Below are 14,129 nucleotides of genomic sequence, written 5' to 3' on the forward strand. Positions count from 1 at the left end.
AAGAAAGAAAGAAAGAAAGAAAGAAAGAAAGAAAGAAAGAAAGAAAGAAAGAAAGAAAGAAAAAGAGAAAGAAGGATAAAAAGAAAAACGCAGGCATAATTCTGAAATCACAACTGTGTTGAGTGCTACAAAGGAAAGGTAAATATAATAGAAAGGGGAAAAATGTATGACAGAGGAGCTGGCCTGGTAGGACTGTCAGGGAAGTGATGCCTGACAAAGTGATGACTGAGTTGAAATCCCAAGAAAGAGTAGGAATTAACTGTGCAAAGAGAGATGGAAAGACAGCTGCAGGCAGAGAGCAGCATATTCAAAAGCACTGGAAGTAAGCGTGGCACATCTGACACCCTGGAGGAACTAAAGAAGGCCAAGGTGGCTGGCACAGAAAGAGCAAAGTGTCAAAGAGACTGAAGAGGAACATACTGACTGCCCAGACCCTGGGGGTTTTGTGGGCCGTAATAGGGAGTGTGGCCTTTTTTCCTAATAGCAGGTAGCCATCGGAGTGTCTTACTTCAGAAGATCATGAGGATTTAGTGCAGATAACAAATTTACTTATTTATTTAACATCAACTTATTTTATTTTATTTTATTTTATTTTATGTGTGCATGTTTGTTACATGGGTATATCACATGATGCTGAGGTTGGTGTACAAATGATCTCATTACCCATGTGGTGAGCATAGTATCCAGTAGGTGGTTTTTCAACCCTTCCTCCCTTTTTCCTTCCCCATCTGGTAATCCCCAGTGTCTACTGTTCCCAACTTTATATCTATATGTACCCAATGTTTAGCTCCCACTTATAAGTGAGAACGTGCAGTATTTGGTTTTCTGTTTGTGCATTAATATTATTAGAATAATGACCTCCAGCTCCATCCATGTTGTTGCAAAGGACATAACTTTGTTCTTTTTATGGTTGCATAGTATTCCATAGTGTATATGTACCACATTTTCTTTATCCAGTCCACCATTAATAGACACCTAGATTGATTCAATGTCTTTGCTATTATGAAGTATGCTGCAATGAGCATACAGACACATATGTTTTTTTGGCAGAACAATTTATTTTCCTTTGGGTATACATACCCAGTAATGGAATTGCTGGGTCAAATGGTAGTTCTGTTTTTAGTTCTTTGAGAAATCTACAAACTGCTTTCCACAGTGGCTAAACTAACTTACATTCCTACCAACAGCATACAAGTGTTCACCTTTCTCCTCAGCCTCATCAACATCTGTTATTTTTTGGGTTTTTAGTCGTAGCCATTCTGACTGGTGTGAGATGGTGCCTCATCATGGTTTTGATTTGCATTACTCTGATGATTAGTAATGTTGAGCATTTTTTCATGGTTTTTGATTGCTTGTATGTCTTCTTTTGATAAGTGTCTGTTCATGTCCTTTGTCTACTTTTTAGTGGGGTTATTTGTTTTTCACTTACTGAATTATTTAAGTTCCTTATAAATTCTGGATATTAGACCTTTGTTAGATGCATAGTTTGTAAATATTTTCTCCCATTCTGTAGGTTGTCTGTTTACCCTATTGATAGTTTCTTTTACTGTCTAGAAGATCTTTTGTTTAATTAGGTCCCTCTTGTCAATTTTTATTTTTGTTGTAATTGCTTTTGAGTATTTAGTTATAAGTTCTTGCCAAGATCAAATCCAGGAAGGTATTTTCTAGATTTTCTTCTAAATTTCCCCACCTACAACCATCTGATCTTTGACAAAGTTGACGAAAATAAGCAATGGGGAAAGGACTCCCTCTTCAATAGATGGTACTGGGATAACTGGCTAGTCATATGCAAAAGAATGAAGCTGGACATTTACCTATCACCATATAAAAAAATTAACTCAAGATGGATTAAAGACTTAAATATAAGATATAAAACTATAAAAATCAGACAGCAAGTTAAAAGAGGCCATGAGATGCTGGGAGACCAATGAGGAGGCTATTGTATAATAATAGTCCAAAAGAGAGGTGATTATAATAACAATTTAAAGAGGATACTTTTAGGTAGTAAAATAGAAGACAGGTGATAAAGAGTGAAAGGTGTACAAAATACTCCTAAAGTATCTGAATTACACCACTAAAATGCGAACATTGGAAGAAGACCAAGTTGTAAATCACCTGTTCAGTTTCTCACATCAAGGTTCCTTGGCAATACACGAAAGCAGAAGTCAATAGGCAGTATGACTCTGGGGAACATCTAGACAGATGTAAACACATGGGCCTTCTGAGTTTAGGTGGAGATGGAGGCTCTTAGGCATAAATGAGCACACCTGGGGAGAGAATAAGGGAGAAGAAAGCTTGTTAATCTTGTATACTGCTAGTGTGTCTAAACTGGACTATCTTTTCTGGAAAGGTAATTGGGAGTTTGTTTTTAAGAATGATCATAACTTTAGACTGGGAATGGTAGGTCACTCCTGTAATTCCAGCACTTTAGGAGGTCGGGGCAGGAGGATAACTTGAGTCCAGGAGTTCATGACCAGCTTGGGCAACACAGTGAGACCTTGTCTCTACTAAAAGTAGAAAAATTAGTTGGGTGTGGTGGCACGTGCCTGTAGTCCCAGGTACATGGGAGGCTAAGGCGGAAGGATCACTTGAGCCCAGGAATTTGAGGCTACAGTGAGCTATGACTGTGCCACTGCATTCCAGCTCAGGCAACAGAGAGATATCCTGTCTCTAACAAAAAACAAAAACAAAAAAAGTTAGATCCTGTAACTCTATTTATAGGAATCCATCTTCAGAAAATAATAGTCATAAATGTGACAAATGCTCATGGATGAAAATATTTAAGTATTATTTATGACAGCAAATCAAAAAGGAAAAGTATTTAATTATCTAATATTAGGAGAAGGTTAAATCATCATGCCTTTATATGAATGAATATTATGCTACTATAATCTAATATTTATAAAAATTTCATGATATAAGTAAATGACCATGATATAACAGTAAGTGAAAAAGCATGACACAAGATAATAGAGAATGAGAGAGGAATGGAGGGTGGGAGGGAGAGGAATAGAACCTCAACTATCTGAAAAATAGGTACAACAAAAGGGTATAAGAAAATAAGGTTATGGTCCTGTTCCAAGATGGCCAAATAGTAACAGCTCTGACCTGCAGCTCCCAGCATGATCGACGCAGAAGATGGGTGATTTCTGCATTTCCAGCTGAGGTACCTGGTTAATCTCACTGGGACTGGTTGTGCAGTGGGTGCAGCCCATGGAGGGCAAGCCGAAGCAGGGCAGGGCACTGCCTCACCCAGGGTTGGCGGATTTCCCTTTCCTAACCAAGAGAAGGTGTGACAGACTGTACCCGGAAAAATGGGATATTCCTGCCTAAATACTGTGCTTTTCCAGTGGTCTTAGCAAATGGCACACCAGGAGATTATATCCTGTGCCTGGCTCAGCGTGTCCCACACCCACAGAACCTTGCTCACGGCTAGCACAGCAGTCTGAAATCGACTCACCAGGCAGCAGCCTGGCAGGAGGAGGGGCGTCCCCCATTGCTGAGGCTTGAGTAGATAAACAAAGCAGCTGGGAAGCTCGAACTGGGTGCAGCCAACCACAGCTCAGCAAGGCCTGCTACCTCTATTGACTCCACCTCTGGGGACAGGGCATAGCTGAACAAAAGGCAGCAGAAGCTTCTGCAGACTTAAATGTCCCTGTCTAACAGCTCTGAAGAGAGCAGTGGTTCTCCCAGCAAAGCATTTGAGCTCTGAGAATGGGCAGACTGCCTCCTCAAGTGGGTCCCTGACCCCCGTGTAGCCTAACTGGGACACACCTCCCATTAGGGGCCGACTGATACTTCATACAGGCAGGTGCCCCTCTGGGATGAAGATTTCAGAGGAAGGATCGGGCAGCAATATTTGCTGTTCTACAGCCTCCACCAGTGATACCCAGGCAAACAGGGTCTGGAGTGGACCTCCAGCAAACTCCAGCAGACTGGCAGCTGAGGGACCTGACTGTTAGAAGGAAAACTAACAAACAGAAAGGAATAGCATCAACATCAACAAAAAGGACATCCACACCAAAACCCCATCTTTAAGTCACCAACATCAAAGACCAAAGGGAGATAAAACCACAAAGCTGGGGAGAAACCAGAGCAGAAAAGTTGAAAATTCTAAAAAACTGAGTGCCTTTTCTCCTCCAAAGGATCACAGCTCATCGCCAGCAATGGAACAGAGCTGGACAGAGAATGACTTTGATGGGTTGACAGAAGTAGGCTTCAGAAAGTCGGTAATAACAAACTTCTCCAAGCAAAATGTTCTAACCCATTGCAAGGAAGCTAAAAACCTTGAAAAAAGGTCAGACGAACGGCTAACTAGAATAAACAGTGTAGAGGAGACCTTAAATGACCTGATGGAGCTGAAAATCATGGCACAAGAGCCACGTGATACATGCACAATCTTTAGTAGCCAATTCAATAAAGTGGAAGAAAGGGTATTAGTGATGGATGATCAAATTAAAGAAATAAAACGAGAAGAGAACTTTGGAGAAAAAGAGTAAAAAGAAATGAACAAAGCCTCCAAGAAATATAGGACTATGTGAAAAGACCAAATCTACGTTTGATTGGTGTACCTGAAAGTGACGGGGAGAATGGAACCAGGTTGGAAAACATTCTTTAGGATATTATCCAGGAGAACTTCCCCAGCTAGCGAGGCAAGCCAACATTCAAATTCAGGAAATACAGAGAACACCACAAAGATATTCCTCAAGAAGAGCAACCCCAAGACACATAATTGTCAGATTCACCAAGGTTGAAAAAAAGGAAAAAATATTAAGGGCAGCCAGAGAGAAAGGTCAGGTTACCCACAAAGGGAAGCCCATCAGACTAACAGCGGATCTCTCGGTAGAAACCCTACAAGCCAGAAGAGAGCGGGGGTCAATATTCAACATTCTTAAAGAAAAGAAGTTTCAACCAAGGATTTAATATCCAGCCAAACTAAGATTCATAAGTGAAGGAGAAATAAGATCCTTTACAGACAAGCAAATGCTGATAGATTTTGTCACCACCAGGCCTGCCTTACAAGAGCTTCTGAAGGAAGTGCTAAACATGGAAAGGAACAACCAGTACCAGACACTGCAAAAACATGCCAAATTGTAAAGACCACTGATGCTAGGAAGAAACTGCATCAACTAACTGGCAAAATAACCAGCTAACATCATACTGTCAGGATCAGAGTCACACATAACAATATTAACCTTAAGTGTAAATGGGCTAAATGCCCCAACTAAAAGACACAGCCTGGCAAATTGGATAAAGAATCAAGACCCATCAATGTGCTGTATGCAGGAGACCAATCTCATGTGCAGAGACATACATAGGCTCAAAATAAAAGGATGGAGGAAGATCTACCTGGCAAATGGAAAGCAAAAAAAAAAGCAGGAGTTGCAATCCTAGTCTCTGATAAAACAGACTTTAAACCAACAAAGATCAAAAGATACAAAGAAAGCTGTTACATAATAGTAAAGGGTTCAATTCAACAAGTAGAGCTAACTATCCTAAATATATATGCACCCAATACAAGAGCACCCAGATTCATAAAGCAAGTCCTTAGAGACCTACAAAGAGACTTAGACTCCCACACAATAATAATGGGAGACTTTAACACCCCACTGTCAATGTTAGACAGATCAATGAGACAGAAGGTTAATAAGGATATCCAGGACTTGAACTCAGCTCTGCACCAAGTGGACCTAATAGACATCTACAGAACTCTCCACCCCAAATCAACAGAATATACATTCTTCTCATCACCACATCACACTTATTCCAAAATTGACCACATATTTGGAAGTAAGGCACTCCTCAGGAAATGTAAAAGAACAGAAATCACAACAAAATGTCTCTCAGACCACAGTGCAATCAAACTAGAACTCAGGATTAAGAAACTCACTCAAAACCACACAACTACTTGAGCTGAACAACCTGCTCCTGAATGACTACCATGTAAATAACAAAATGAAAGCAGAAATAAAGATGTTCTTTGAAACCAGTGAGAACAAAGACAAAATGTACCAGAATCTCTGGGACACATTTAAGGGAGTGTGTAGAGGGAAATTTGTAGCACTAAATGCCCACAAGAGAAAGCAGGAAAGATCTAAAATTAACACCCTAACATCACAATTAAAAGAACTAGAAAAGCAAAAGCAAACGAATTCAAAAGCTAGCAGAAGGCAAGAAATAACTGAGATCAGAGCAGAACTGAAGGAGATAGAGACACAAAATACCCTTCAAAAAAATCAATGAATCCAGGAGCTGGTTTTTTGAAAAGATCAACAAAATTAATAGAACACTAGCAAGACTAATAAAGAAGAAAAGAGAGAAGAATCAAATAGACACAATAAAAAATGATAAAGGAGATATTACCACTGAGCCCACAGAAATGCAAACTACCATCAGAGAATACTTTAAACACATCTATGCAAATAAACTAGAAAATCTAGAAAAAATGGATAAATTCCTGAACACATACACCCTCCTAAGACTAAACCAGGAAGAAGTTGAATCTCTGAATAGACCAATAACAGGCTCTGAAATTGAGGCAATAATCAATAGCCTACCAACTATAAAAAAAAGTCCAGAGCCAGACGGATTCATAACCAAATTCTACCAGAGGTACAAATAGGAGCTGGTACCATTCCTTCTGAAACTATTCCAATCAATAGGAAAAGAGGGAATCCTCCCTAACTCATTTTATGAGTCCAGCATCATCCTGATACCAAAGCCTGGCAGAGGCACAACAACAAAAGGAGAATTTTAGACCAATATCCCTGATGAACATTGATGCAGAAATCCTCAATAAAATACTGGCAAACCAAATCCAGCAGCACATCCAAAAGCTTATTCACCACGATCAAGTCGGCTTCACCGTGGGATGCAAGGCTGGTTCAGCATACACAAATCATAAACATAATTCATCACATAAACAGAACCAAAGACAAAAAACACATGATTATCTCAATAGATGTAGAAAAGGCCTTTGACAAAATTCAACAGCCCTTCATGCTAAAAACTCTCAATTAACTAGGTATTGATGGCACATATCTCAAAATAGTAAGAGCTATTTGTGACAAACCCACAGCCAGTATCATAGTGAATGGGCAAAAACTAGAAGCATTCCCTTTGAACACTGGCACAAGACAGGGATGCCCTCTCTCACCACTCCTATTCAACATAGTGTTGGAAGTTCTGGCTAGGGCAATCAGGCAAGAGAAAGAAATCAAGGGTATTCAGTTAGGAAAAGAGGAAGTCAAATTGTCCGTTTGTAGATGACATGATTGCATATTCAGAAAACCCCATCATCTCAGCCCAAAATCTCCTTAGGCTGATAAGCAACTTCAGCAAAGTCTCAGGATACAAAATCAATGTGCAAAAATCACAAGCATACCTATACATCAATAACAAACAAACAGAGAGCCAAATCAAGAGGGAACTCCCATTCACAATTGCTTCAAAGAGAATAAAATACCTAGGAATCCAACTTACAAGGGATGTGAAGGACCTCTTCAAGGAGAACTACAAACCACTGCTCAACAAAATAAAAGAGGACACAAACAAATGGAAGAACATTCCATGCTCATGGATAGGGAGAATCAATATTGTGAAAATGGCCATACTGCCCAAGATAATTTATAGATTCAATGCCATCCCCATCAAGCTACCAATGACTTTCTTCACAGAATTGGAAAAAAACACTTTAAAGTTCGTATGGAACCAAAAAAGACCCCTCATTGCCAAGACAATCCTATGCCAAAAGAACAAAGCTGGAGGCATCACGCTACCTGACTTCAAACTATACTACAAGACTACAGTAACCAAAACAGCATGGTACTGGTACCAAACAGATATACAGACCAATGGAACAGAACAGAGACCTCAGCAATAACACTGCACATCTACAACTCTTGATCTTTGACAAACCTGACCAAAACAAGCGATGTGGAAGGCATGCCCTATTTAATAAATGGTGCTGGGAAAACTGGCTAGCCATATGCAGAAAGCTGAAACTGGATCCCTTCCTTATACCTTATACAAAACTTAATTCAAAATGGATTAAATACTTAAATGTTAGACCTAAAACCACTAAAAGAAAACCTAGGCAATACCATTCAGGACATAGGCATAGGCAAGGACTTCATGACTAAAACACCAAAAGCAATGGCCACAAAAGTCAAAATTGACAAATGGGATGTAATTAAACTAAAGAGCTTCTGTACTACAAAAGAAACTACCATCATACTGAACAGGCAACCTACAGAATGGGAGAAAAATTTTGCAATCTACCCATCTGGCAAAGGGCTAATATCCAGAATCTACAAAGAACTTAAACAAGTTTACAAGAAAAAAACAACCCCATCAAAAAGTGGGCAAAGCATATGAACAGATATTTCTCAAAAGAAGACATTTATGCAGACACATGAAAAAAATGCTCATCATCACTGGTCATGAGGCAATGCAAATCAAAACCACAATGAGATACCACCTCACATCAGGTAGAATGGCGATCAATAAAGTCAGGAAACAACAGATACTGGAGAGGTTGTGGAGAAATAGGAATGCTTTTACATTGTTGGTGGGAGTGTAAACTAGTTCAACCATTGTGGAAGACAGTATGGCAATTCCTCAAGGATCTAGAACTAGAAATACCATTTGACCCAGCCATCCCATTACTGGGTATATACCCAAAAGATTATAAATCATGCTACTATAAAGACACATGCACACATATGTTTATTGCAGCACTGTTCAGAATAGCAAAGACTTGGAACCAACCCAAATGTCCATCAGTGATAGACTGGATTAAGAAAATGTGGCACATATCACCATAGAATACTATGCAGCCATAAAAAAGGATGAGTTCATGTCATTTGCAAGGACATGGATGAAGCTGGAAACCATCAATCTGAGCAAATTATCACAAGGACAGAAAACCAAACACCGCATGTTCTCACTCATAGGTGGGAACTGAACAATGGAATACTTGGACACAGGGCGGGCAACATCACACACCAGGGCCTGTCATAAGGTGGGGGCTGGGGGAGGGATAGCATGAGGAGAAATACCTAATGTAAATGACGAGTTAATGGGTGCAGCAAACCAATATGGCATATGTGTACCTATGTAACAAACCTGCACGTTGTATACATGTACCCTAGAACTTCAAGTATAATAATAATAATAATAGTAATCTTAAATTAAAAAAAGAAAAGAAGATTATCTCTAGGCTGTGGACACTGGAAAATTGTTACCATTTTAATTCTTTCCTCTACTTTCCAAATATTTAAAAATGGGCATGGATTGCATTTTATGTATTATCAGGAAAAGAAATATAAAAGAAAAAAATACTGTCCCAGTTATAAATACGCACTTCACTGGCACCTCACCCTATTAAACACTGGTTATCAGTCTTTCCTTTTCACAATTTAATGAGCATTTCTGTTTTGCATCTGGCATTGTCTTTTAGGTTTATAAGATTATTGCCATGCATCTTAAAGTTTTATGAGCTATTTAATCATTTAGACTCATAAAATATCTTCAGAGAATTGATCTAGCTGCTGAGCGATAGCAATTCCTTCCCTACAGCATAAGTTCCAATCAGTTCACACCCAGTGTATAATATTTAATACATTTGTATTTACTTTTTAATTTTGTAGCAGTACAGATAACTCTGAGCTTTGTAATGTGATTTTTAAAAAAAATTATATTGTAAATACGTGTAGAAATTCACTAACTATTTTAAAGTAAGAGTTGTTTTTGTTTTCCTCCAGTGACTGTCAGAAACTGTCCGTTTGGATTGTCACTTATATCATCATCGTCTACAGCAACATAAAATGACTTTGAATTTGGTTCAAACTAAAAGCATGATTTTTTTTTTTAACTCCAGGAATGTATACAAAGACTATCGCTTCCTTGAGCTGGCATGTGATTCCCAGGAGGATGTCGACAGCTGGAAGGCATCTCTACTAAGAGCTGGGGTCTATCCTGATAAATCAGTAGTAAGTTGGATATATCTCTTATTTAAAAATTATTATTAGCTATGCTTAAGAAAATATTAATCCTACATACCATATACTGGAGAAACTAGTTTTCTTACTGACTTAATTAATTTATCACACTTTTAACTGATGCTTTGTTTACTCTTTTTATATTTTTTAACAATGCTTTTTCCCTATTATATTTCTATTTGAAGAAGTTAATCAGTATATTTGTTAAAGAAAATGTCCTACTCAGCCATAAAACACAATATATGCAGTCTCAGCCCAATTCAAAGTTTTTTGTTTTATTTTAAAATTTCGTTTTTCTCTATATGCTATTTCATACTTATCATGGTATTAATACAATCAGTATATCATCAGTCATAACAGCAACATTTTGACTTGCTTAAAATATACTCATTTTAATAAAAATCTATCACCTTTCATTATGTCTGTATTCCCCGTATCCATAATTATATCTGTGTGCAAACTCTGTTTAATGTCCTCATGAGTGTGAAAGAACAAAAAGAAATATATTCCTTTTTCCACTTATCTTTATTAATATGCTTCGCGTGTCTTTAAGACACTTCTCTCATTCAAGTTAATAAACAGACCTTTTCTTTGTGTTCTTTGGAAAATGTAATATTACACAGTCTGGTCTAAATTTAAACAGAAGTCTCACCCAACATATGTACACCCGCCATTAAACAGACTCTGCCACTGAGTGGACCTCTCCACTTGCTGCTTCCTCCTGAATCTCTAGATTGTCCAGGTTTCTCCCCAGAACTAAAGTACTGAGACTAAGCCTTGGGGATTTACTTCAGCTTAACTCCTGAGGTGCCTACTTGGCTCTTGATCAGTTTATAGGAATGATCATGCATGAGTTGGGTCCTTTTTAGGTTCAAAATAGGGAGAGAGTCTTTTCAAGAGAAAGTCGGAGATATGGGTGAAACATAGGACAATTAAGGTATTTCTAGGGGGGTTTCAGGGCTAACCACATCTCTGGGGTTATATTAAAATTTAACAGAGTTTCAGGGATACAGGATTGAGGACTTGCACCAAAATGTCATCCTCTCTGCTGTTATTTTAACTCATACATAGACCTCTTTACGCCATTCCATGCTATACTTGTCATCCTATACATGTTTGGCACCTAAAACAATGAACCTCCCACAATATGCTTTGTGCCCTCCATATGGAAGTTAAACTAGATGCTTTCCCGTCAATAGCCAGGAGTACAGAAGCATTCATATATGATTTTCATAATTGTTGTTGAGTTGTTCTTGTGTTATATGCATAGATATTTGCATAGATATGTACCACTCAGTACTACATGTGAGAAGTCATTAAACATCACAGTACCACTTTTACTTTTGTTTTTAACTCTATTACTTATTACTCTTCCCTATCCATTGATGGTAGTATGTTTAATTTTACAAATGTTCTATATTAAAAATGCACATACACCTAATTTTTTATTAATTCATTCCACACAAACCTTTGGAGCATATGCTTTTTGCCAGCTGCCATTCCTGGCACTGGTGATACAGAGGTGAACAATAGCAATAAGGTTCTGCCCATGCTGAAGCAGACATTAAACAAGGGAGTGAATAATGATAATTGTGCACCATTATTTAAGATAGTGATAAGTTCAATAAAATGTTAAGTAAGTTAAAGGGACAGACAGTGAGAGTAAGGGGCAGGTGAGCTTTATTTTAGTCAAGGTGATGAGGGAAGGCCTCCTCAAAGAGTTGACATTTGAGCAGGCTCTTTAAAGAAGGGAGGGAGTAAAGGATCTGGAAGCCTGAAGAAGAGCAGCACTCTTGGCAGAGGATAGCCAGTGCGAAACCAAGCTCAGTGTCTCAGAGGAGCACCAAGGCCAGTGTGTCTGGAACACTGTGAGGGAAGACAAAGGTGGTAGTTGGTTAACAAAGGGGTCAGGGAGCAGGTGATGTAGGCCTTGAAGGAAGGGGCGAGTCTTTTGAATTTTATTCTGAGTGAGATGGAAGTCACTACTAGGTTTCAAGTCACTTAGTGACATAAGATTTATGTATTTAAAAGCTCATTATGGTTGGGAATGATGAGAGGTAGTAATGCATGTGGGTTCAAGCATGGGGTGTTGTGTCACATCACCTATATTTACATTCCAGGTGCTTACTTCCAAGCTGTGAGGTCTTGGGCATGTTACCTAGCCTTTTCACATTTCAGGATTCTCGTTTCTGAGATGAAGATAACAGTAGTCTTTTACAGGGCGGTTGATAGGATTAAATGAGATAATGCAGGGAAAGCATTGAACAGGGCAGGTACAAGTAAGCACTACGTTTTCATCTATAATTATAATTATTATGATTCTTATTATGAACATTTTCATCAAAACGACTTTCTTTAACAGCTAGGGGAAGGTTGAAATACTGTGAATATTATCATATAGCCCAGTGAGATTATAAACGCTTTATTATTTTCTGTCTTCCAAATATGCTTGTATGTTTGGTCATTTGTCAGTGTGTGCGTGTGTGTGTGTGTGTCTGCCTTAACATGCAACTATAATGTTTGTGAAAATGTTTTGTTAAGTCATGATTTTGTAAATTAAACCTATTTTAAATGCACTAGACAAGTTTGCTATTTAAAGAAAAATAATGCTTAGCCAGGCACGGTGGCACACACCTGTGATCCCAGCTACGAGGGAGGCCAGAGGGATTGCTTGAGCCTGGGAGGTCCAGACTACAGTGTTCATGCCACCTTACTCCAGCCTGGGTGACAGAATGATACCCTGTCTCAAAAATAAAAACAAAAACTTATAATGAGTCTCTTATGAGGGAAAAACTGTCCTAGAAAATCAAAGTTATTCATCTCCCAGTAAACTGGCTGGATTTTTATGTATTCATAGCTCTACATCAAAAAGACAAAGAAATATTTTCTATTTTTAATTAGAATACTGAATTTTAAGCAAATCTCACTACATAATCTGTTTTGATTCTTTTTATATCATTTTTATTTGTTTGTAAACACATATTTGGTACAATTGCTTAGAAGATTAAGACAAAGGAACTTTTAGTACATACCAAAGGCAACACAGGAAATTAAATTTAGCAGTATGCAATGATGTTGCCTTTTCTCAGTTTTTATCATAAACAATATTTGCATTTCTTATGCACCATGTAGTCCTACAGGTCATATTATGTAATTGCTTAACTTTCAGATATTTAAATTGCAATTAACTGATGAAATTAACTAGAATGCTTATCTGAAGTTTCTATTTTGTGAACACTCACTTATATTTGGGGGAAGGAAATTATTTTTAGGTAGTTATTCCTAATTTAGAATAACCTAATAACAGATGCCTTCATCTATGTAAATTTTTAGAATGTCTAAGTAGTATGATTTTGCTTTCATATGAATAAACCATTGTGTCTACAGATCAGTCAGTTGCTACCCTAATAATGAAACATTTATGTGTCATGCATGGACATGAGTCTAAACTTACAAAGTTCTGCTTTCTGCACAAGATACCTCTATTTTGACTGGAAAGAAATCTCTATACAGATCATTTTTAAAAATTGTGTAAGTTTGACATCATTAGATAAATAGCCATAACCCAAATTTGAATGAAATGCTGTTTTAGACAGATTTTATTTTCTAGTAAGGTTATATATGCACACTTTAAAAAATAACATTCTCACTATATATTTTTATTCATCACGTCCAAGTAATGGAATGGTTTTATGTCACTCAAATCAAAATCTTCTGCTCCCCTGTTTCTTTTGTCTCTTAAGTTATTTATCTTGGGGTTTTCCAAAATTTTCTTTCTTTCCTTCCCTTCCATCCCCTTTCCTCCCTTCTTTCTTTCCCTTCATCCATCACTATTAAAGTGGACTCTACAGATTCAAAGATTAAAAAGATGAAATTCCTACTTAATAGGAATTCTAAGCCTAGTGAAAGAAAAAGATGCAAATAAATGCTCTACAATATGATAAGAACTACAGTGGATATCTGTATAAAATACAACAGCCCTACTATTTTTCCATATGGATTTTCTAATTACTTTTACTCTCTTTCACCTTTCTGGATCCAAAGCAAAATGTAGAATTTTTGTCTGAGCAGTGGCATCTATGTGTGTGTGTGTGTGTCTGCCTTAACATGCAACTATAATGTTTGTGA

At 37.8% G+C, this 14,129-nt stretch overlaps 1 protein-coding gene across 3 annotated transcripts in view; it reads left to right on the top strand.

Annotated features, from left to right (window-relative positions):
- The window catches only part of DNM3 (dynamin 3), a 566,202-nt gene that overhangs the window by 452,177 nt on the left and 99,896 nt on the right, over positions 1–14,129 (top strand). For all 3 annotated transcript variants that reach the window (XM_023207167.1, XM_023207165.1, XM_023207166.1), the window contains one exon: positions 9,881–9,992. In XM_023207167.1, coding sequence (XP_023062935.1) covers positions 9,881–9,992 — 112 coding nt within the window. The remainder of the gene's footprint in view (positions 1–9,880; positions 9,993–14,129) is intronic.

This window comes from Piliocolobus tephrosceles, chromosome 1 (genome assembly GCF_002776525.5).
Source record: "Piliocolobus tephrosceles isolate RC106 chromosome 1, ASM277652v3, whole genome shotgun sequence".
NCBI classification, from domain to species: domain Eukaryota; kingdom Metazoa; phylum Chordata; class Mammalia; order Primates; family Cercopithecidae; genus Piliocolobus; species Piliocolobus tephrosceles.